Genomic DNA, 23,794 nt, shown 5'->3' on the forward strand with positions numbered 1-23,794 from the left:
GTAGTATCCTTGAAGGGATGGAGTCTAAAGTATGACTTTAAGTGGATTAAAGCAAGTGAAATAGTTAGATTACTTGGATGGCCTATTGAAGGTAATTAGATTACTTGGATGTCCTACTGAAGTTGACATCCAAGTAATTAGATTACGTGGATGTCCTATTTAAGTTGACATCTCCACTAATCAACAAATTTGAGTGGTTCTATTGCTGTAGGGCCAAGAGCTTAGTATGTAGGTGGATTGTGAACAATGAAGGTAATAAATCTTGAAGTTGCATAACTAGAGGTCTACTAGGCCAATGGGAAGGTTAGTCATTGGATTGCCTTTGGAGTACCGGGTATAGTAGTACATCCGTGTTTGTTGTTCATTTTTTATTTACAAACTATTGGCTCGTCAGGGACGCCCCTCGGAATCCTGTTGCTGCCCACGTCTCGCACCTTAGTTTTTAAATATAAAAGAGGCTGGTGTCCACCCTCGCGTGTGTACGCACGACGTACTGCCAATGGGATCAGCCTGTCTCTTCATTGTTGTATTTGATGGTGCAGTCTACGAAATTTTTCCGCCAAGCTAATCTCGCATCGCCTGGGATATGGCACGGGGCGCTCCAGAATTACCATGGAATCTGTCTGCAGGACTTATGTATTTATGGCAGCATGAAGGCTCGATTGATAATTGATTGCTTTGCCATAATAATAAAACTCTGATCATGGCTTCACCTTCATCATCGAAGGGGTTTTCTGAAGATACCCCCCTTCAACAGCAGCCTTCGCCTCATCCAGCATCCTTGAACCTAAGGCCTGCCCTTCCTGCAAGCTTTTTCAAGTTCCCTGCGCCAGCCAGACTCAAGGCCATCCAGCAGGTTTTCTTTCTCTGATGTTCAATGGTTTAACGTCATCTACCCTTAATGAGGGTTTAATACCATGTTAGCATATCAAACCCTTGATACTTTGGTTAAGGTCAAGGGCTTGAGACCATACCATTTTTTGGATTTTTGCTAAACTAGAATAACCAAGTTTATGACAAGGGTTCAATGTTCATCATATGAAACCCTTAATCCATTGTGTTATCTGTTAATATCAAGAACTTAATGCCACACGGCGCTCAATGTATTGTAATTTGTAAGTATCACCTATGTCCAGGGTTTCAATACTTTACCCTCATGTCAAAGACGATCAGATCTTTACCGCCTAAAATGATGAACGACTTGCAATAATCCCAATTTAAGTGGCATCAAACTGGGTGTTTGAATTAAAAGCTATTGTTTTTGCCCTTTTGTGCTAGGGATCAGTATATCAGCTCGTTTGAATATAAGCAAAGCCCTCAAACTAGCTTCAACTCTCACAAGTCAAGGCCCTTGGCACGCATCATGGACACTGCCAAGATGGTGAGAACTACTTTCTATGCTGATGCTGTAATGTAGGTGTGCATAACAAAGAACCTGGTTTTATGCTTTTGCAGAGCTTCGTGGTCTACATGTTCCCTCTTTGATATGTGAAGCTAAATAGTAGTTCCATCTTTATCTGGTGCTGTCACATGCATCCACTACTCGTCGGATACAGGGACATATGTATAGCTACATGTTCAGATGTTAGGCGGCCATGGCACATTCAGTCTACATGAGCATCTGCCTTCTCAAAGTTAACCAAGTAGGATGGTTTTTCTCCTTGGCCCATTCCACGGCTTCTCAAAAGGAGAAGACATTAAGGAAGATACTTCTACTCTTCATGTATCTAGTCTGGCTGTTATAGATTGCACCGTTTAGCAGGGTTAAAGTTGGAGCTCGATGCAAACAGCTTATTTTTGTACAAAGTAGAGATAAGTAGTGCGTGTGTGAGAGCATATCTTGATACAAAGTTCTACACCCACTATTGGGCACTGATGATGTTAGTGGGGATGCCGTAGTATCTAGTCCATACTATGCATAATGGAGTTGATAGTTCTATAGTCTTGTGGGTTGACTACCATGAGTATATAACATGCACATTCCTAAAAGGTGAATTTGGGCATGTCCCTGGATTCATCTAGGTATATATAAGGTGAATGAAACCATCAGTACCCATCAGCTAATGGAGGAGGCAGCGTCTGAGATCTCCTTTGAGGCATGAGAGATAGCCTGACTGAATACAAATCAGTAAAGAATTCTGTGCAAGCCGTTATCCTTGGGCATTTTCCACATGGCAAGGCATGAGCTTTGGTGTCAAGTGCAATGCAAACTGTACTGTCTTTGCTCAACGTATAATCAAATTTGAGCATGAAATTGATGGACTCTGCTTTAGTATTAACGAGAGAATTGAGGCTGGTTGTGTGCATCTGGTCCTCTTAACAACAGTCCCTTCGACTTAAGAAGGAGAGAGATTTTAAATAATGCTTGCTCTATTGGAAACACACCACCACATTTTTTATCCATAGGTTTTTAATTCGATTTGAAGTCTCTTCCGCTTAATAGGAGAGTTTTTTATGATGGCGGCTCTTGTGGAAACACATCACCACCTCTTTCATGCATTGGTTGTTAAGCTGGCCGCTGATTTGAAGTCTCCTCCTCTGCCCCAAATGGTGGCAAGAGAGAGAGTAACATCAGCCCATATAACTGATAAACACTAGGAGGGGAGAGTGTGTATGGCCTCCATGGCCTCAGCACATCATGACCTCCGAACTGTCAAACTGTCAGGCTCCCAATAATCTCCTAATTTGTATCCATGGCTGCATGAAGTGGCCTAAAGGCATGAAAGATGGCTCAACAGGTGAGCAAGAGTAGACTGCAGAGATGGACTTTCCTTTTTTTCCGGGAAAGAGATCCTTCTATTAGTTACCAAGCAAAATAGCCATGCGGGCTAGATACAAACTCAGCTTCATGCGGGCTAAATACAAACTCAGCTCCATGGAGGGGAGAGATAATCAAGAAAACTGATAAAAGAGGGGGGAAGGGTGCTCTTCTCCCTTGGCTGGCCGCTCTGGGAGGAGAAGGCTACCTCATACAATGGTTTTTTTTTTTTTTTTTTTTTTTTTTTGGGGGGAGGGGACAACCATAGAGGTGGTCTATAATGCAAAGTGGGCTCACCACTACTGTCAGTGAGAAAAGGACCATGACACCAAATTCGTAGGAAGCCTGAAGGTCTCGTGGTGCTTCCGCATGCGATTGGAGCCACCCTAAAGCTTCCCCCAATGTGTATGAATGATATCGAGCCGGATGCTTTGCATGGACTCTGCTGGTGGGGTGAAGGTGTCCTCAATGGCCTCGCTACATTGAGCTCTCCAAATATGCCATGCAGCAATACTGCAAATCTCCCATCTCTGGCAGGAATCGAGAATCCAATGATGAGAAGCAGGAGTTGGAACTAGGACTATGGAGATGCGGCGATCAGAGACTTGTAAGGCAAGCCCCCGCCTCATCCTCAAGGCTCCCCATGTTACGTGTGGACTGGTGAAGAGCTGTCTTGAGGTGGTCCCAAGCTCGTAGGAGGGTGGTTGCAAATCTGTCCTCAAATGCTGGGCTAAAGCCACGAGCGTGCATCTCCGCGAAAATCCATCTCGTACTTTGGGGCCAGGGACCTCCCAAAACGGGGATGTGGGCGGAGATCTGGGCTAGGAGAAAGTCCTTCTAGGGCTTGCCTCCTAGGATAAGTTCAGGAACTATCAACTTGCCCTAAAGGACACGGCTTTGGATAGAGGGGTTGATGATGATGGCCCCCCCCCTTCCTTCCTCATATGCCATGGCGGCCCTAGCCTTAGTGGCCCAAGCAACTGTGCCCCAAGGAACTTGGGGAGACCCGCGGGGGGGGGGGGGGGGGGGGGGGGGGGGGTCTGTAGCGAAAGTACATAGAATCCTCTGCCAGACCTATTGAGCCTTCGGGTAAACCCAAAGGTAATGTCGCTGGGACTCCTAAAGATGGCCACACCTCGAACATACTGCTGGCCTACCTCCGATGGCCAACCAAGTGCCAACCGCGGGGCTCCGATATGCGCCAGTTGCCACAGAAAGAGAGTGACCTTTCGCGGCCGAAAATTGTTCCATAGCCTCTTCCAAAAATTTGAGAGAAATTGAGGAGGGAGGCTCTAAGACTGCCAGTGCCTTGCTGCTATTGGAGTGCCCTCCATCGTGGGCATCTGAATCCTCCAGCCTAGCCGTGCAGTGTACGCAAAGAAAGGGGTGCCATTACTCCTCTCTATCAAAGAGGTTGGGTGATGTCCACTCCCTTGGATCCCACTCAAGTCGCGTGAAAGGGTAACTGTGTAACGCAGGGGTACGTAAAGGTGACAAAATTGAAGAACCACTTATAACAAACCCACTTAATTAACAATCACAAATAATGAAAGAAAGTAAGATTCAGAGAAAAGAGAAGTGAGACCTCCCTGAGAGGGGAACAGGCCTGAATCAAACCACGGGCACAAAGTGCGTGAATCTTTACAATAGATGAGAAGTGCATTGTCCAAATGCAGAGGGAGTGCTCCAATTTATAGGTTTGAAGCTTAAATGCTCTAGAATGGAAAGAGTAAGCTCCAAATGACAAGTGGCTACTTTAATTGACAAGTGTTAAGCTAAATTGACAAGTGTTGGGCTAAATTGACATGTGTAAGGTGAAATGACAAGTGTAGGGATGCTTGTCTCATTCTAGATGCCACATGTCCTATTCTAGATGCCACATGTCTTAATTTAAGAGATGTTTCTTCCATAACCTTCTATGCTAAAAGTAACCCAACTCATAAAGATTTTGACAAAGGTACCTTAGTATTAGTAACTCTTGATCCTTGCGAAAATCCAGAGGTTTTGACGCGAATAGAATTTCCATCAAAGTCTTCCAAAAATAGTGACTCTCTTAGATTCTAGGAGTTGCATGCTTTAGGTCCAAGAAGGCTTCGTTGTAAAGATTCACTTGTTCATGGTTTGTTCAAATGATTTGAGCATCTGGTTTCGCCTTTGAAACTACTTATCATTCATCTAGGCGTTTTGGCCAATTTGACCACTCGAGTGCTAACCAGTCATCTGGGCATTTGGTCTATGACCACCTGATTGAAAACTTTGGGCGTTTTGGCTAATGGCCACATGTAAATAGAAATGAGTATTCTAGCGTAATTAGCTACTCCAAAGATATACAAATCACAGTTGATACTCCATGAGCTATCTGATAATTACCAACTCACATATGGAACAGTTTTGAGCAAGACAATGATCAATTTGAAGAGCAAAGTAGGAGGTTGGTTACAGACCCTTCCATAGCCACAACTTCCAGAATCCCTCTCTGGCCACCTTGGCCGGTGTAGGGTCAATGTGGCAACTATGCTCATGAAATCCTATCACCCTCATCCTCTGCATGGTGTATCCACTAAAATCCTCCGAAGGGGCCTCTTCTCTGTCGAGTCTGCCATGTGGTCCGATGGAGACGGTGAGGAAGGCAGAGCTCTCATTAGCGCCATGGATGGTCAAGGGTATGTCATGTTTGGTGAACACACCCAACCACTGCCCGCCGTCGGGGGGGGGGGGGGGGGGGGAAGCCACTCTGGGGGGGTGGGAAGAGTCGATGTCGAGGCTGTGTCTGTCCTTACCCTGTATCCCAGTGAGGCTGGTCTCTTGGGCCTTCGGGGCTTCGAAGCTATCTGAAATGAAGCCAATCACTGTGTGACCGCGCTGGGCCCATACTCAAGGCTCCCCATAATACGTGTGGACGCCCCCCCCCCCCCCAAACATATGACCATTGGGTACACAGACCAAGGGGTTCCATATCAAGGGTTGATGGAGGCGCTCCTTTGATGAAATTGGATTGGATTGGTGAAGAGCCGTCTTGAGATGGTCCTAAGCTCGCAGAAGGCTGGCTGCAAATCTGTCCTCAAATGCAGGGCTAAAGCCATGGCTTGCATCTCCATTAAAATCCATCTCGTACTTTGGGTCGAGGGACCTTCCAAAACCAAGATGCGGGCGGAGATTCGGGCTAGGAGAAAGTCCTTCCAGGGCTTACATCCCGGAAGAAGTCCAAGAACTATCAACATGCCCTAAAGGGCACGCCTTTGGATAGAGGGGTTGATGATGATGCCCGAGCAACTGTGCCCCAAGTAACCGTGCCGGGGGGGGGGGGGGGGGATTGTAGCGAAAATATGGAGAATCCTCTTTGAGACCTGTTGAGCCTTCGGGCAAATCCAAAGGCAATGTCACTGGGACTCCTGAAGGTGGCCACACCTCGAACAGACTGCTAGACTACCTCCGATGGCTAACCAAGTGCCAATCGCGAGGCTCCGATGCACTGATTGCCACAGAAAGAGTGATCTTTTGGGGCCAAAAATTGTTCCACAGCCTCTTCCAGAAATATGAGAGAAATTGAGGAGGGAGACCCTAAGACTGCAAGTGCCTTGTTGCTGTTGGAGTGCCCTCCATCGTGGGCATCTGAATCCTCTAGCACTGCCGTGCGGTGTACGCAAAGAAAGGGGTGCCGAGAGCCTCCTCTCTATCAAAGGGGTGGTGCCATGCCACTTCCCTGAATCCCACTGAAGTCGCGTGAAAGGGTGACCCTCCCATAGCCACAACCGCCAGAATTCCTCTCTGGCCACCTTGGTGGGTGGAGGGTCAATTTGCCAACTATGCTCATGGAATCCTATTACCCTCACCCTCACCCTCACCCTCACCCTCTGCAAGGTGCATCCACTAAAATCCTCCAAAGGGGCCTATTTGTATGCATAAACATATACATAAAAGATATTTTTATATATTAAAAGTGTGATTTTCATCATAAATGATTTTTTTGCATAAATAGATGCATAAAAGAAATTCTTTTATATTAAAAGAATGATTTTCATCATAAATGATTTGTATGCATAAACATATGCATAAAAGATATTTTTTAATATTAAAAGTGTGATTTTCATCATAAATGATTTTTATGCATAAATAGATGCATAAAAGAAATTCTTTTATATTAAAAGAGTGATTTTCATCATAAATGATTTGTATGCATAAACATATGCATAAAAGATATTTTTTTATATTAAAAGTGTGATTTTCATCATAAATGGATTTTATGCATAAATTAGATGCATAAGAGAAATTCTTTTATTCTAAAAGTGTAATTCCTACTAAATTGGATTTATGCATGGAAAGATACATAAAGAATTTAAGTTTGCCATGTGGTCCGATGGAGAAGGTGAGGAGGGTGGAACTCTCATCACCGCCATGGATGGCCAAGGGTATGTCATGTCTTGTGAACACACCCAACCATTGCCCGAGAGAAAGAGGGGGGGGGGTTGCTCCGTCGCGGCAATCCACTCTGGGGGGGATGGAAGAGTCGATGTCGAGGCTAAGTTTGTCCTTGTCCCGTATACCAGTGAGGCTCGTCTCCTGGGGCTCTGGGCTTCGGGGAAGTTTTTTGAAAGAAGCCAATCACTGAGTGACTGCGCTGGGCCCATACTCAAGGCTCCCCCAACATACGACCACTTCCATATCAAGGGCTGATGGAGGCGCTCCTTTGATGAAACTGGATTGGACTGGTGAAGAGCCATCTTGAGGTGCTCCCAAGCTTGCAGGAGGCTAGTTGCTAATTTGTCCTCAAATACTGGGCTAAAGCCATGAGCCTGCATCTCCGCGAAAATCCATCTCGTACTATGGGGCTAGGGACCTCCCAAAACGGGGATGCGGGCGGAGATCCGGGCTAGGTGAAAGTCCTTCCAAGGCTTGCCTCCCGAAAGAAGGCCACAAACTATCAACTTGCTCTAAAGGGCACCGCTTTGGATAGGGGGGTTGATGATGATGACCAGCGCCCCCCCTCCCCCCCCCCCCCCCCCCCCCTTGTGTTGAGGTTGGATGATCACTCTCTAGGCCACCTTGGCTTGCATAGGCGTCCCATTGCTACCAGTCCAAAGAAAGTTGCGGATCAACTGTTGAACTTGACCAATGCAAGATTAGGAAAAGGCCCAGCAAGAGGTGATGTATCACATAGTGGCGAGTAGAACCTGGTTCGCCGCCACGACCCCGCAGGCTAAGGAAAGCCTGACTAAACTCTAGTATAGCAACTTCTTCTGAATGCTCAGAAGAAGGGGGACTAATTGCTGCTCGTGGGAAATATCCGTACCAACTTGGTATCCAAGAAAGCGGATAGGAGTGCCACTCCGGATATATTGAAAAGCCTCAATTGGCCTCCAAGATGGGGCGGGCGATGAGGCAACCTAGAACCTGTGCCAGTTAACCAATGCGCTGGATGCACAATAGAAGATCTTAATCGAACAACGAATCTCTATAGATTCTCGTCATCCCGGGATAAGTATGTTGTTGTGTCATATGCAAATTCTCAATCAAGTAGCTCCTCCTCGAGTGGATGGGAAGACGTAGCCTCTGTAGCCTTGTCTCTTGTGCGGAGAGAAAACTACTCATGGCCTTGGCAACAAACAAGAAGAGAAAAGGTGCTAGTGGGCAGCTTTGCTAGACTGAGTGAGAGAGTGGAAACCGTGGCCGTACAATGCCCCCTTTTCTTCTTAGTCTTCACCTTGTTTTTCTTCATCTTTTGAGTTTTAATTGGCTACGGCGGACGTCTTTTTCTTCTTCGTCTTGCCCAAACTGCTACCCTATGTCATCATTTTCTTCCTCTGCACACGATCGTAGCCCTCTGCAGACATACCAAAGGGGTTTATGGACGTCGCATCTTGCAGAATAATGTTCCAAAACCTCAGAGAAGATTGGGTATAGTGTGTTGTTTTGCAGAGACCGAGGGGATTATGATGCGAGGCAAGTCGAGAGAGTTGAAGGGAGACGAGGGGGTTCGAGTAGCCAAGTCGTGAGGAGAGTGGTTTGGGCAATTGTGGAGAGGTGGTGGGGTGGCCGAGTAGGGGTTTGGTTGAGTAGTGGGAGGGAGTTGGTTGATAGGGGGTGTGGGGTCGAGAGGGGGGGTGAGTCGACGAAGGGGTTGGGGTGGGTGGGTGAGTCGACAAGGGGGGGGGGGTGGAGAGAGTCTACGTAAGGGGGGGGGTGGTGAGTTGACAAAAGGGGTGGTGGTTGGGTGAGGTGAGTCGCCAAAAAAAAGGGTTGGCCGTGGGGTGAATTGATGAAGGGGTTGGGTCGGGTGGGTGAGTCAACAAGAAGAGGGGGTGGTGGTGAGTCAACGAGGTAGGGGGGGGGGGCGGTGAGTCAACACGAGGGGTTGAGGGTTGTCCGAGAGGGGGGGGGGAGAGTTGGCGGACAAGCCAAAGGGGAGGGGTGGAGGCGTTATTGGCGGATGACCCAAAGCGAAGGTGATGGATGGTCGACAAGTGGGGGGAAGGAATCCGAGCGAGAGGGGGGGTGGTGAGTGAGTCGATGAAGGGGCAGCGGTGGGTGGAGTTGACGAGAGGGGGGAATTGGGTGGCCAACGAGGGGGCGTGGTTTGTGGTTTTAGTTGACAAAGAGGGGGAAGAGTTGGGGTTGGTTAGAGGTGACTAGAAAGGTGGGGCGGGTGGGTAAGTCGGCGAAGGTTGAAAAAAAGGGGAGGGTGGGTGAGGTGAATTGACAAGGGGGGAATACTGTGGCGAGTCGACGAGGGGGCTGGTTGGGTGGGGAGAGATGACAAGGGTTGAAGGCGGGGGGGGGGGGGTGGTGGGGTGAGTTGACGAAGGGGAAGGGTGGGGCGGGTGAGGTGAGTTGAGGAGGGGGAAGGGTGGGGAGGGTTAACGAACAAGTCGACAAAGAGGATGGGGAGTCGGTGGACAACGGACATCCGAAAGGGTAGGGGGGATGGATGGATGAAGAGGGGAGTTGGCGGATAGCCGAAAGGAAATTTTGGCGGATGGCCCCAAGCGGAGAGTGGGGTGACGGATGGTTGAGAAGCAATGTTGGCGGACGGCTGCATGAGGGGCTGACAGATGGTGCGGAGAGCTAGCGGACGGCCTACGGTTGCAAGAGTCGGTGGACGAGTGGAGATATGGGGTGGTTTGACAAAAGGTCGAAGGGGAGAGGAGTGACGGACCGACCAACAAGGGAAGGAGGGGGTCCGAGACCATGAGGGGGGCTGTCTGGACGAGCCGACAAGGGAAGGAGGGAGCTGTCCGATGAGTCTGTGAGGAGGGAAATTGTCCGAGTCATGAGAAGGGGTCGGACAAGGCGAGAAGGTTGGAATGGGAGAGAGACGGGGTTGGTGGACGAACCAAGGCGGATAAACCAAAGGAGGAGGATTCGGCGGATGAACCAGGAGGGGTGTTGGAGGATGAACTGGGGGATGGCGGACGAACTAAGGGGTGAAGTTGACGGATGAACCAGAGCACGGTTAAGGGAATAGTTGGGGATTTTTTTTTTTGAGAGGCTAAGAGGGAAACTTGCCTGCCAAGGTGGGTGGGGCTTGCGTTGGGTGTCTTTGGGAGTTGATCTTGTTGCTGCGTCCGGACATAGTAGCATGCTCGACTCGCAGAGTTGGTGATCGGTGGCTGAATGGTGGCTTGGAGTGAAAGGAAAGTCTCCTACATGGTGGGGTGACAGGAGTTGTCTGCTTGTGGTGGCTTTGTGGTACTGGAATGGGACGAGGGTTATAGGCGTGGCCGTTAGAGATAGGAGGTGGCACTTGCCTACCAAAGTGGCCAATGGTGCTAGAGGTTGGAAGATGGTTGGGAAGATAGCCAAGAGATGGGTAAGTGTGGCAAGGATCAAGGGTGTCCATGATGGCGTGTGCAGAAGGGGAAGAAGATTCACGGGTGGCCCTTGTGGTCTGGGTAGAAGAGGAGGTAAGGTTGAGGATGACCGAGATGAAATAAGGTGACAATGGAATAGATGGTGCGGAGCATAAGGGTAACTAGGCTTTCTTAGCTGTGAAGTAGACTAGACAAGGGAAGGGTGCCAGTAGGAATGCTGATGTCGGCGAGGAAGTTTGGGTTGGAAGGGTGGTGGAACCGTCAGCAGGTGGGAGTTGGGTATAGGTGTGGAGGCCAGAGGAAATTTCTTCTTCCTACAACGATGCTTGGCTCGATTCGAGATGGGTCCTCTTGAGTTGAGGACTTGGGTGGGCTTGTTTGACCCTCCTTCTTGGGGGCTCTACACATTGACTTCCATCATGTAGGATGTGAGGCTTTTTGCTGCGTGGAGCTAGTCAAGTAGTTTCGACTCATCAGCACGGGGAACAAGGATTTCTTTTGTCATCGGCCAAGAAGTGGGCGTCGGAGAGTTGGGAGAAGAAATGGGGGCTACTGTGGCACCACGGATACCTTGATCAAGACCTTCCTCCAATTTGAGTTCCTATGGGCCATGTTCTTGAGGAATCCACAATCAATCAGAACCCCAATCATCTAGAACACCTGTACTCCTAAGCCATGGACGATCAATTAGTAAAGACTAGGTCCCTTGGACTTCAGGAAGCTGGATCACCACAAAGTCGAGTAAGAATGGAATCCCTTGGATTACTATAGTGACACATTCTACTAGGCCGATAGGGGTCGCCTCCCGTTGGTCCGCCATCCGAACACAAAAGTTGGTTGGCCATGTCACCTTGAGGCCTAATGCATGGAGTGTGAATTCCGGCATGAGGTTTATGCGAAAGCCACCGTTCACGATTGCCCCAGATAGTGGGGTACCATGAATCTCCACAGAGAGGCGGGGGCTCCAGTAGTCTGTAAGGGAGGGATTGGTACGGCTAATACTCATGCAACTGGCAACACCGGAGGGAAGGGAAAACCCACCATACTGCCCACCACTAAAATTGGTGGTCTTACCATGAGTTGCTCCAATAGTGTACTGAGACATTGTTGGATGTTTGGGCTAATTCGGAGCAGATCAAAGAGGTTCACCGACATGGTATTTCCCTTGAGTAGATCCTCCACAGAGAAAGGTGTAAGCTGTAGTTTGGAATGTGGAAGAGAGGGGGTAAGTGGTTTGTCTGTCATGGAAGGTTGGTTGTGGAGGTCCTTGAAGGCTTGCAAGAAGGACTGATCTATGACTGTGCGGGGGATGGGCAGACTTTATCATCAGCCTCATCCCCTTGTTGCACTTGAGGCATGGCCTTCCTTTGTGATCTGGTGACCACTGTGGTGGATGGTGGGTCCTCACGGGTAGGTGTTGGGGTTGTGACGGGCACTCCAAGAGTGGGAGAGGGAGGTTGGCAAGTGGACGGAGGATGCCCTATAGATAGAAGATGTCCTACAGGGACTAAGTGGGTGGTTGGGGTCGGAAATGTGAATTCCGAGGATGTGGATGCCCTTTGCTTGGGGCAATCCCGGGTATAATGATCCTTGGATTCCGAACAATGCCGGCAAGGCGGAGCACCTTCAGGAAGAGGGCAGCCATAGCAAAGGATGGGACAATTGCGAGGTTGGGGAGGGAAAATAGGACGGTTCACGGGGGCTGCTGCCATGGTGGTTGGTGCAGGAGGATTAGGGATGAGTGGTGGAAGGTAGGTCACCTTGAGAGTGGGTGAGCAAGGAGGAAGTGTAGCAGCATGGAAGGGTTGTGGAACGACAACGACAGCTGTAGCATAATCGACAAGGTTGGGGAAGGCTGAGGCGGGACGAGGAGGTTGTTGTTGATGGAGTTGATGGAACCCCTTGAGGTAGTAGTAGTCTTTATCTTCATGTCCTCTTTTTTCACAAAAGGAGCAGTACTTTCTTTTTGGGCATTCTTGGATGGTGTGTCCAAGTGATTGGCATATAGCACACCACAGCCCCTTTTTGGCTTCATGCTAGGTCTTTAATTCTTCTCTGCAAAGTGGTCGATTGGAAATTGACTGAACCACTTGTCTGCAGAACCTTGGAGAGTGGACGGGAAGAGCACCAAGAAGGCATCCTCCCGCTCAAGACCTCGGCTCTTACAAAAGGAGATGAACTGTCGGATGTGGTCATCCACATCCTCAGTGGATGATCCTTTGAAGGTTGGAAGCTTGACGTTGAGTTGGCCCAACACCGTGGAAAGGGGTTGATTGGCTGGACCAAGAGGGTTGGCTTGGCCTCTTGCGTTGCCAAGGGTGGTGTTACCAAGGTTAGCCGCCATAGGAAGAGGTAGAGGAAGTTCCCTGGGTGGCACGTAGCTGAACCTCTTCCAACTGTAGCAGCGTATTGAGAGAGGATTTTTGGATGGGTTGACCGGACTACCACGGGAGCGTGTATTGGGCATGCAGAGGGCATGCAGAGAGGATGCAACACGGAAGGAGGACGCAACACAAAGAAAAGGGTGAGCTATCAAGACTCAGGGTCCCACCGGACGTGCCAAATTTTAGTGTACATGTAGCAAGGCTAGTTGCCCGACACACTACCTGATGGCTCTTCTCTGGACAGTATGTCCGAAGTCCTCGATGCTCACAACGCAACACAGAAGACACCATGTAGCGGAATACAACACAAGAAGAGACGAGACTGCAGAAGGAATGAGAACACTTGCACTACTTTGAGAACAGTGATACATGTCCTTCACTGTACTGTGCACACTCAAGAGAGGTCATAGTGAAGAGGACGACACAACTCAAGTTGATGACAAAACACAGGATACAAGTGGTATGAAGAATGAGCACAAAGGATGTCCTCCAAGGTGAGAGAAGGATGGAGGATAAGGATGTCCTCCAAGATGGGATAAAAAGGATGTCCTCCAAGAAGACGAGTGAGAGATGAAGAATGAAGGATGTCGGATGTACTTCAGGATGAGTCGAGGGACCATACATGCTCGAGGTCCAATCGCTGGCATCTCCTATCTTTGGTGGATGCCATGAGGTGGCAGCGCAGCCTTTGGTAGAATCTCCCATCTCTAGAGAGCCTCACTGTGACGGTGTGACACTGTTGCGGTGGATAGTCTGTGTTGGGCCTTGGTGCCCTCGGCTACACGATTCCCCCTTGTAGCCCACCGACTTGTATCTATGAGAACTATATAAACATGGGCTTGTCTAGGGACTAAATCACAAAGTGCTGAAGTGATCCAAGGGCCAGGACAGCCAAAAGGAGAACCAACTTACCAAGCAAGGTGAACTTGAAGGTGAAGAATCATTACAGGCTGCACATATACAGCCAAGGAAGACCTACAATTGTTTTTCATCATTCAATAACACAAATACACCAGTCCTTGGTGGGGGCCCTTCAGAGGGTATTTGGGACCCAATTGGGTGTGTATATATATATATATATATATATATATATATATATATATATATATATATCTCTTGCACTCTTATCTCTGCTACACTGTGCAATCTTCAAGAACCAAGGTGCTGAATATTTCTTATCAAAGTATAATCCTATCTATAAGCTTCCGCATGTTACACTATCTTTCCACTTAATCTTATATTTAGGGATCAACTTGTTTTTAAGTCGTCTTTCCCTGAAATCTATAATCCTCTCGGGTTCATGCAGAATATAGAACAAGTCCTCAACCTCAACAAGTTCCTGAGGGGTAACAAGGTTATTCTCAGCTCCTAGCATCTCTTTCAGGCGACTGACGTGAAAGACTAGATGAACTTTCACATTTGGAGGCAACTCTAGTCTATAAGCAACCTCACCAATCTTTTTCAAGATCTTGTAAGGTCTCTAGTACCTAGGGGATAACTTCCCAACCTTCCCCATACGTGATGTCTCTGAACTCTTGGGCACTCTCAAATAAACTAGCATTCCCTTGGTGAACTCTCTCAGTGAACGCTGCCTATTAGCATAAAACCATGCACGATCTCGTGCACTTCTGATAGCCTCTCATGCACTAACTAGCATTTCTTGCATGTCTTCTAAGAAATCTCTAGCTGCATCAATTTGAGTACCCTTAAGTCCAACTGTTATTGGAGATCTAGGTTGGTATCCGTACATCAGCATAAATGGACTATAACCAGTAGTCACATGCTTAGCAGTATTATAGGCAAACTCGACCATGGAGATGTACTACTCCCAATTTGATGGTCTCTTGGAGACGTATGCTCTAAGCATATTCTCCAAAACATGATTCACCCTCTCTGTTTGCCCATCAGAGTGAGGATGATTCGAGGAACTCATACTCAGCATAGTCTTCAATCTTTGAAAAACTAGCTACCAAAAACGACCATAAACTTTGAGTCTCTATCACTGATTATATCAAAAGGCAATCCATACAACCAAAAAAGTTGCTTAACAAAATGTTGTGCCAATTCAATTGCCTTCATTGTCACTTTTGTAGGTAAAAATCGTGGCATCTTCATCAATCTATCTACCACCACCCAGATAGCTCATACCCTCTGTTGGTTTGTGGCAAACCTACAATGAAGTTCATGGAAGTACTCTCCCATTTACCTCTGTGGATCTCTAGAGGATGTAACATACCTCTAGTCCTAAGGCGTTCAGCTTTATACACTTGACATTGACGACACTTTAACCACATAGTCTTGAACATACGCCTTCATCTTAGGTGAGTCAAACGTTTGTTTTACTAAATCATAGGTTTGCTGTACCCCTAGATGACCCGTTGTAGGAGCGTCATGACATTCATACAGGAACCTCTTCCTAAGCTTAGCGTTATCCGGTACACAAACCTTCTCATTCCGAAACATCAATCCATTCCGAATAAGGAACTGACCACGTGCCACACTAATGGATGGCATGACTCCCGAGTCTCGGACTAAAATGATTGTCGGTCTCACATAGCCTTCTCATGAGAGTCATAAAGGTCAGCCCTAATCTCGGTGAACCTCAAAGAGTTCACCTCCCCAATTCTACTCAAGGCATCCGCCACTCTATTGAGGCTACTCTTTCGATACTTTATCTCAATATCAAAATCTTGCATTAGCTCAGCCCAACGTGCCTTCCTTCCCCTCAACTCAGGTCTATCACAGATGTACTTAATCGACTCATGGTCGGTTGGCCCAACAAACTTGGTTCCATAAACATAATGTCGCCAAGTTTTCATAGCGTGTATAATTGCATTCAGCTCCTTCTGTTGAGGGTGCCATTTGACTTGGATATCATCAAGCTTCTTGCTTTCAAATGCCGTAGGTCGGCCTTCTTGGAGCAATATTGCGCCTATTGCAAAATCACTAGCATCCATCTCGACCACAAATGGTCTGCTAGGATCTAGCAAGGCCAACATAGGTGCTTCCCTGACCTTAAGCTTGAGAGCTTGAAAATCTGCATCAAGTTTCTCGTTCGAAGAGATTGGGCTATTGGACTTATGTCCTCGATCCTTAAGGAGGTTTGTGAAAGGTGTAGTTAACTGCAAATAATCCCTCACGGACTTCTTAAGAAAGACGGTGAATCCCAAAAACTCTCGACGTTGCTTCACAGTCTTGGGAATTGGCCAATCCAAAACCTTATGTATCCGCTCAAGATCTATGCTCATCCCATCTCGAGAAATCCAATATCCTAGATATATGAGCTCTCTTTTGAAGAACTCACATTTCGTATACTTGACATACATCCTTCTCCTCTAGCTAGCTCATGCTGTAAGGTGCAATGCTCACAAGTTGAGACCCTGGAATTAAACTCAGCTAGGAAAACATCTAGAGTAACTAAATTAAACTCACAATTAGCATCAGATGACATGGTATCTAGAACACATTGGAACACTTCATAATTAGAATCTTTTACTATATATTACGAAGCTCAATCTGAGTTTACAAGTGTAGAGGATAGGACATCAAAATCACCCTGTAGACAAATGTGGACATCGTCCCTGACGAAAGATTATGATCCTTCCAATCTATTTGTACATCGTGGCTATGAAACCACTCTTTACCTATAATAACATCTACTCTATCTAGATTCATAATCATGAAATGTAGTGGCTCCAAGTAGCTCTGTATAGTTATAGGCAATTGAGACACTCACCGATCCCAAAACAGTGAGCTCGACGACATATCGACACGATAGTGGTGATCACTTGGGTGCGTCTCCACTCCCAACTTCTGCACAAGCTTGGCATTCATGAAGTTGTGAGTATTTCTAGGGTGAAAAAGAATGTGTTGAGTCTTCCCCAAGACTGATCCATACATCCGTATTAGGTCCATAGGATTGAAAGCTTTCATATTAAAGCTACAACCCTTGCAAGAACTGTTGGGTCTGAGGAGCAATGGAGCCTGCTGCAAGGTCAATACACAAAGACACACACTCGAACTGAGGAAACGTGAAGCTGGAAACGTACGTTGATAATCATATGAAAAGTGAAGTACAAAAGTAGTAAAGTCCTAGGGCTAAGAGCCCATCAGACAAAAGTGTATTCACACTGGGAAAAACCCTTGCCAGTACCCGTGAGTAGGAAGTGTTCACACCTGAACCTTTCAGAGGCTAGATGGCTAGCACCCCCCTGAAGTGAAAGATGTGAACATAGATAGGGTGTAGTAGACTACCCTGGTAGAGGCTGTAAGTTTAACGCTTTGCGAAAAGCTTCCAACTTCTCTAGAAAGAGGCGTGGTAAATGCATTTGCCACATTGGCGTGTGTAGGCACATAAGTCAAGTCAATCTCTCCAGCATGGAGCCTCTCCTTGACATAATGGTAATGTACCTTGATATGCTTTGTGTGAGCATGAAATACGGGATTTTGAGCAACTGCCAAAGCACTCTAGCTGTAAGTGTAGATGGTGGTAGAAGACGGCTTTCATTACCAAGATCGGCTAATACACGTCGTAGCTAAACACATTCCACAGTAGCTGTAAAGGCTGCCTTGTATTCAGCTTCACAGCTAGAAGTGGCCACTGCAAGCTACTTCTTGTTGAGCCATGAAATGCATGAATCACCAAGAAGAAAACAATTTCCACTAGTAGACACTCACGTGTCATAGCATATTGTCCAATCTCATTGTCTATAAAAGCAATCAAGCACAATGTAGAAGAACTGCCATAAAATAGTGCAAAGTCCATGGTGCCTTTAAGATAGCGAAAGACACACTTACATGCTTGCCAATGTTGAGTGCCAAGGCTATGCATGAATCTGCTCAACTGTGAAACAACAAACTGAACATCCAGACGGGTAGCGCATATATAAATAAGGCATCAAATGGCTCACCAGCATCCTGAAGTGAAAGTTTTAAACGTGGTTCCATAGGAGTAGAAACAAGTTTACAATCTGTCATTTGGAAACGCTCAAGGAGCTTCTCAATGTATCTTTTGCCGAGATAGCAGATACCCCCCTTAACAAATATAAATTCAATGCCCAAATAGTAATGCAAATGCCCCATGTCTGTGACATCAAAAGCTTGTTGCAATTCATCTTTGAAAGTTGCAAGTTTGTCCTCATTAGGATCAGTAATGAGTATGTCATCCACATAAAGAATAAGGATCAGCGGATTGTCCCCATCTCTGCGAACATAGAGAGTACTCTTAGTTGGACTATTTCGGAACCCATTAGTAGTCAAGTACGCATGAATTTTCTAGTACGAAGCATGAGGAGCTTGTTCAAGGCCATAAAGTGCTTTGTGTAATCTGCATACTCTCTTTTCTGTTCCTTTCTGAACAAAGTGAGGATACATACACTTCCTCTTGCAAATCACCATGAAGAAAGACAGTCTTAACATCCAGCTCATGTACATGCCAACCCTTGTGTGCAGCGAAAGTAACAACAGTACGAATGTTAGTCATATGCGAAGTAGGAGCAAAAGTCTCCTCATAGTCAATGCCCTCATGCCCTCATGCTGAGCCAACAAAATGTGAAGATGCATGACGAGATGCAGCACGAGTACGGCCAGGCATAAGAGTAGGTTGTTTGCTATCATGCAAGGGTGTCAACCAGCCAATGAGGTACATTCCTACTCTCATGAATAGCTGCATGTTCATTGTCCAAGGCATCACCCAAGGTCTCCTGATCAACATGTGCACATCAGGACCGATTTGAGTAGTGGTAGGTGGCTGAATTTCAGGAATTTCAGGCATTGTGTGATGGCTGTAAACGAGCCAAAGCGGGCTCTACATCATCAGCGTTTGACCCATATAACAAAAGCAATGTATCAAAGACATCTTCTGGTCCAATTGATGGCTGTTTTTGACATGAAAGCAATGGCAAAGATGCAAACACATCAAAGATAACATTGCGAGACACAATGATTTTGCCTGTAGAGCGGGCACATAAAGTCAATACCCTTGGCTTTCACTATGGTAGCCTGTAAAGGTACTTTAATGGCCTTTGCATCAAGTTTGTGTCTTTGTTGTGCTGGTACATGCACATAAGCCATACAACCAAAGACTCATATGAGTAATCACTGGGATTCTACCATTCCAAGCCTCAGAAGCTGTCATAGATTTCGAGGCTTTAATGGGACAACGATTCAGCACATAATTGACGCATAGTGCCATGATCCATCTTTGGGAAAAGAATGTCGATGCATTCCCAAGTGAACAATCCTCGCATACATGCTTATGAGGGAGCTGCAAAGGAAGCAACTCATGAACCATGTTATGCTTTTGCAACCGCATAAGAGATGGGAAATTAAGGTGACCAAACCGAGCATGCCACAACTTAGTGTCACGTAAAACTATAGAATAGAGAGAGCCATACTCTTGTATCCTATCATACATATCCACCTTGTACAAACCATTGCACAATGTACCGGACATGGCAATAGAAGCTACATCTCGATGGTCATGAACTGAGCAACAGTGATAAAAAAATTGAACTTTAAACCTAGTTTTAGCAAGAGTTGATACAGAGAGGATATTCTTACGAATTCAAGGTACATACAATGTGTCATGTAAAGTGAAAATGTCACCACTGCATGCTATTAAATCTACATTCCCAATGTCTTTAATGGCATAGGATGCATTATTAGCACACATCACTGAACCACCTTTAGGTGCATCCTGCAAAAGTGGCAAATGGCTTTTTACATGAAGTGATGTGCTTTGTAGCACTGCTATTAAAGTACCAATCCGCATCAAAAATTGACATATAGGAAGAAGGCATAGACGGAGTACTACATGTGACAAGTAATGCATAGCCATCATGAGCCAAGTTGGCCTCTTCCTTAGTGTCATATGTGGTAGCGGCCAAACCTTGCTGCCTTCTCTTTTACTCACTCACAATACGCTTTCTGCATTCTTCCATGACATGTCCACGTTGTCTACAATAGTTACACCATTTCTTTTTGCAGTCTCATAAAAAATATTTGCATATCGGATAGCATCATCCAATGTTTTGCTGTGGTTATTTCTGATTTGGAGCTGATATCCATCAGGCAATCCATCCACGAAGAATCCCAAAATAGTGATCCATGTGAGTTGCCCGAGCCTGCAACTCTCAAAACTTGTGCAAATATGTATCAAAAGGCATATTCTTCATTTCCAAGTTTTTAAACTTGGAGACAATGTCGTACTCATCCTCGGTCTGCAAAAACTCTTCCCGGAAAACCTGCTCAAAATCTACCCACATTGTGGGCTTCACTCGCAACTCTTTGCACCAGGTAAGGGATTTTCTTGTCAAGAATCCGTGTCCCATCTGTATTTTTTTATCCTCAGGGAAAGAATGGAACTCAAATTTTTTGTCCTCAGGGAAAGGATGGAACTCAAAGTTCGTACCCCATTTGTGAAGCTAGTAGTCAACTACCTTCTGAGTCTTCTATTTCCGCTCCCTCGCATAGGGCTTTGGAGTAAAAGAGGGTGCAACTAAAGCTGTCCCAGCCCCCCTGCTGTCACGAGACCCCCCTGCTGTCACGAGACCCGCCCACATCATCATCCTGATGGCCATCATTAGATTGGACATTCTCTTCCATCTCATGATCATTCTGCACTTCATTAGCCATGACAAACTCAAGATAATTTGCTGCTGCTCAAGGAAAACTCACATAGATGAACTTTTGCTAAATCCCGCTCTTGGACATGCAGATTTCACATTGTGAAGTTTTCCTCCGAGTTGTGGCCAGTTGATATTGTGCTTCTTCTTTCTATCTTTAGCGGTGCATTTACCCTATCAACTACTTATTTGCTGTACTAACTATTTCTATTTGCTACTTCCCTTAGTGCTAGGGCTCATTATGGTTGAGGCTGCCTTGCATCTCCGGAGGTTTGACAAAAACTCAGTACGAAGGGCTTTGTGTGAATATATGCTCTTATGTGTGTGTGTGTGTGTGTGTGTGTGTGGAGTGCGTGTGTGAGAGCATATCTTGATAGACAGTTCTACACCAACTATTGGGCACTGATGACGTTAGTGGGGATGTAGTATCTAGTCCATACTATGCATAATGGAGTGTTGATAGTTATATAGTCTTGTGGGTTGACTACTATGAGTATATAACATGCACGTTCCTAAAAGGTGAATTTGGGCATGTTCCTGGATTCATCTAGGTATATAAATCCCGCTCTTGGAAGCTGGCCGTGTACTTTCAGCCCTCTTAACCAAGGAGATTGTGTTTTGAATGTGGAGAACTCTCAAGAAAACCCTTCCTTTTAAGAGGCTAAACTGCTTTTTTTTGAGTTTTTTCCCACAAAAACAAAGTGCTTTTCAGTTTTAATGTAAAAACCTCACATGTGCGAGGCTCCTGCGCAAAATAACTCTAATGATAACATTTTTAAGCATGATATGGCCTAGACAATGGTGTACCCATATGCATAGTAAACAAATATGTTCTTTTTTAAGCAAATATTTTCTCAAGGAAATATATATCTACTTAAAAGTAATAAAGCTCCTAGATAGAACTTTTGATATTTTTGCAACCGTAGCAGAATGGCTTTAATTCTACTGCATTAGAACTTTGCAATGACCTGGTAGCATCCAGTTCATCATGCAAATCTCAACAAACTAAAAGGATGCACAAAACTTAACTACAAGTAAACAGTTCTCAAACAAAAAGACGTGTACTTCGGCAGCCAGCACATGTGAGGGTCATGGTATTGCTAGACGTACTGTGTGTGGGGAGTCATGTGGGGGTGCAGCTCAGGCCACTGTGTGTGGACTAAACAATAAAGGGGAAGAGTTCATAGGCATCCGAGAGATCAAGAGAGAGGTCCATTGTGCATGCTAATTTTAGGGCTAAAACATGTGCAGCAGAGAGCAGGGGGTGTTGTATAGCTTTTCTGTTATAGAGTTAATAAGTGGGCTGGCAGGTGAAACTGGTGCAGCGCAGCTATTTAGAAAACAAATTTTCACAGTAGCTCTATCAACATGTGACTGAAGCTTTGTCAGTAGGCTCTATTGCACTAATCTTTTTGTGCAAAAAATTAAATGGAAGGCTTTATCAACACCATAACCAGCATCTGACTTCATTTATGAAATGGGAGACAGAAAAGATAAAATATAAAACATAGTATAAAATAATTGCATGCTTGCTTATGACACAATTTTCTGATGGAATCATGTTATGCAGATGATCTATAATCCTCAACCCATTAAATGTGTTGAAGCTGTATTTCTAGCTCTATATCTGACAGTAAGCTGTCTCCTCTCATCATTCTATGTCCTTTTTAATGTAAATATGTCAGTGTGTTCAGGCTTTTACAACGTGTACAGCATATTTCTATACATGCTAAGATCTTTTTGACTCCTTTTGTGTTGTTTTGAAGGCAGGAATTTCAGATGCAGAGAGAATTCCATTAGGTTTTAAAAGTGAACTACATGGACAGGTGATCAATTCTAGTTTTGAACTTAAGTCTTTATTAGTATAGCCTGTTTTGGATGCCATGAGGTATTTCAACAATGGTTGGGTCAAGTCATTTTCTTTCAGAAAAGGGATCCTTCCATTAGCAAATAAAAATTATATTAAGCGCAGCTGATTGCTGCCCTGAGAAGAGGAAAAGAAAACAAGGATAATGAGTCCATGCTCATAAATACCACTAACCTCCTCAGATCCTCACTTTAGACTGTCCTTTTTATCGTCTAGTACGTTGATCAAGAACCAACTCCAGTTCCATAGGAATATACCTATCATCATATCCTTGATGTTAGGTATCTCCTCCACTAGCACAATCTCATCACTTTAACCCAGATGTTCTTTCAAACGACTGACGTGAAACATGGGGAATTTTGATTCCAAGAGGTAGTGCCAACCGGTAAGCTACATCACTTATCTTCTTTGTGATCTAATAAAGACCACAACACTGAGAAGACAACTTGCAATGCTTGTCAGTCCTCATCCTCCTTTGGGACTTTAAGGTACACCCACATGCCCTCGTGTAAGACTCTCGGGGTCCATTGTTGGTTAGTGTAATATTCAGCGCGATTGTGAGCACTCTTTATGCTCTCCCTTGCAATTTTCAACATATCTTACATATCTTGCAAGAAGTCTAGTCTTGATTGCAACTTGATCCCCCTTAGTCCTATGGCTATGGGGGACTTCGGTCGATAACTGTACATAAGCATAAATGGGCTGAAACCGTTAGCGGCAAGCTTACGACTGTTATAAGCAAACTCAATCTTTGGGAGATATCGTTCCCACTCAAGCCGATCTTTAGTTGTTATGAAGGCACCAAACTTGGAAAGTTCTGTGGAAGCAGTTCTTTGCGACATCCTCACAGTGGTATGAGATTTCCCAAAGTTGGAGAGAGAACTAGAACAGGAAAGCCCCCCCTTGATGTGAGCTATTGGGAAGATACGAGAAAAAGAGAGTTACGGGAGTGTGCACACAAGGCATTGGGATATGACGAGATTGAAGGTGCGATCATGGAAGTATACCAAATACAGGGTGTATACTTGAATGAGCCCACAGAAGTCTGCGGAGGAACAAGAGTGCCTATGGATGCTTACACCTTAGAAAACCTCCCCTTACGAACAAAAATCCCCAAATATGCAGCACAGAGGCCTTGAATTTGCCAAAAAAAGTGTGAAAAAGAAAGCCCCAAAAAATTTCTTGTACCTCTGTGAACAAGATGTTTGTGAGCTGAGCTTCTTCTTCTCTCTTCCCCTAGCAAGACTTGTTAATCTTGCTAGGGACTTGGGATGTAACACATATGTCCCCCTTAGGAACCATTGACGTCTTTAGCAACAATGAATCTCGGGAAGCGGCTCTTCAGACTATGC

The 23,794-nt window shown here is 45.7% G+C and overlaps 1 protein-coding gene across 8 annotated transcripts in view; it reads left to right on the forward strand.

Annotated features, from left to right (window-relative positions):
• Positions 1–404: 404 nt before the first annotated feature.
• The window catches only part of LOC147640482 (uncharacterized), an 81,051-nt gene continuing 57,661 nt past the window's right edge, over positions 405–23,794 (forward strand). For 2 of the 8 annotated variants that reach the window (XM_086781146.1, XM_086781165.1), the window contains exons 1-4: positions 405–856; positions 1,286–1,381; positions 22,146–22,208; positions 22,342–22,401. In XM_086781146.1, the coding sequence (XP_086637272.1) occupies positions 704–856; positions 1,286–1,381; positions 22,146–22,208; positions 22,342–22,401 (372 nt within the window). In that variant the 5' untranslated portion in view covers positions 405–703. Of the gene's footprint in view, positions 857–1,278; positions 1,382–20,021; positions 20,247–22,145; positions 22,209–22,341; positions 22,402–23,794 lie in introns of those variants that run through there. The other 6 variants (XM_086781157.1, XM_086781171.1, XM_086781192.1 and 3 more) reach the window with 5 other exon arrangements.

The sequence above is a fragment of the Cibotium barometz genome, chromosome 3 (assembly GCF_041138505.1).
Source record: "Cibotium barometz isolate CiBa-2024 chromosome 3, ASM4113850v1, whole genome shotgun sequence".
NCBI lineage: Eukaryota > Viridiplantae > Streptophyta > Polypodiopsida > Cyatheales > Cibotiaceae > Cibotium > Cibotium barometz.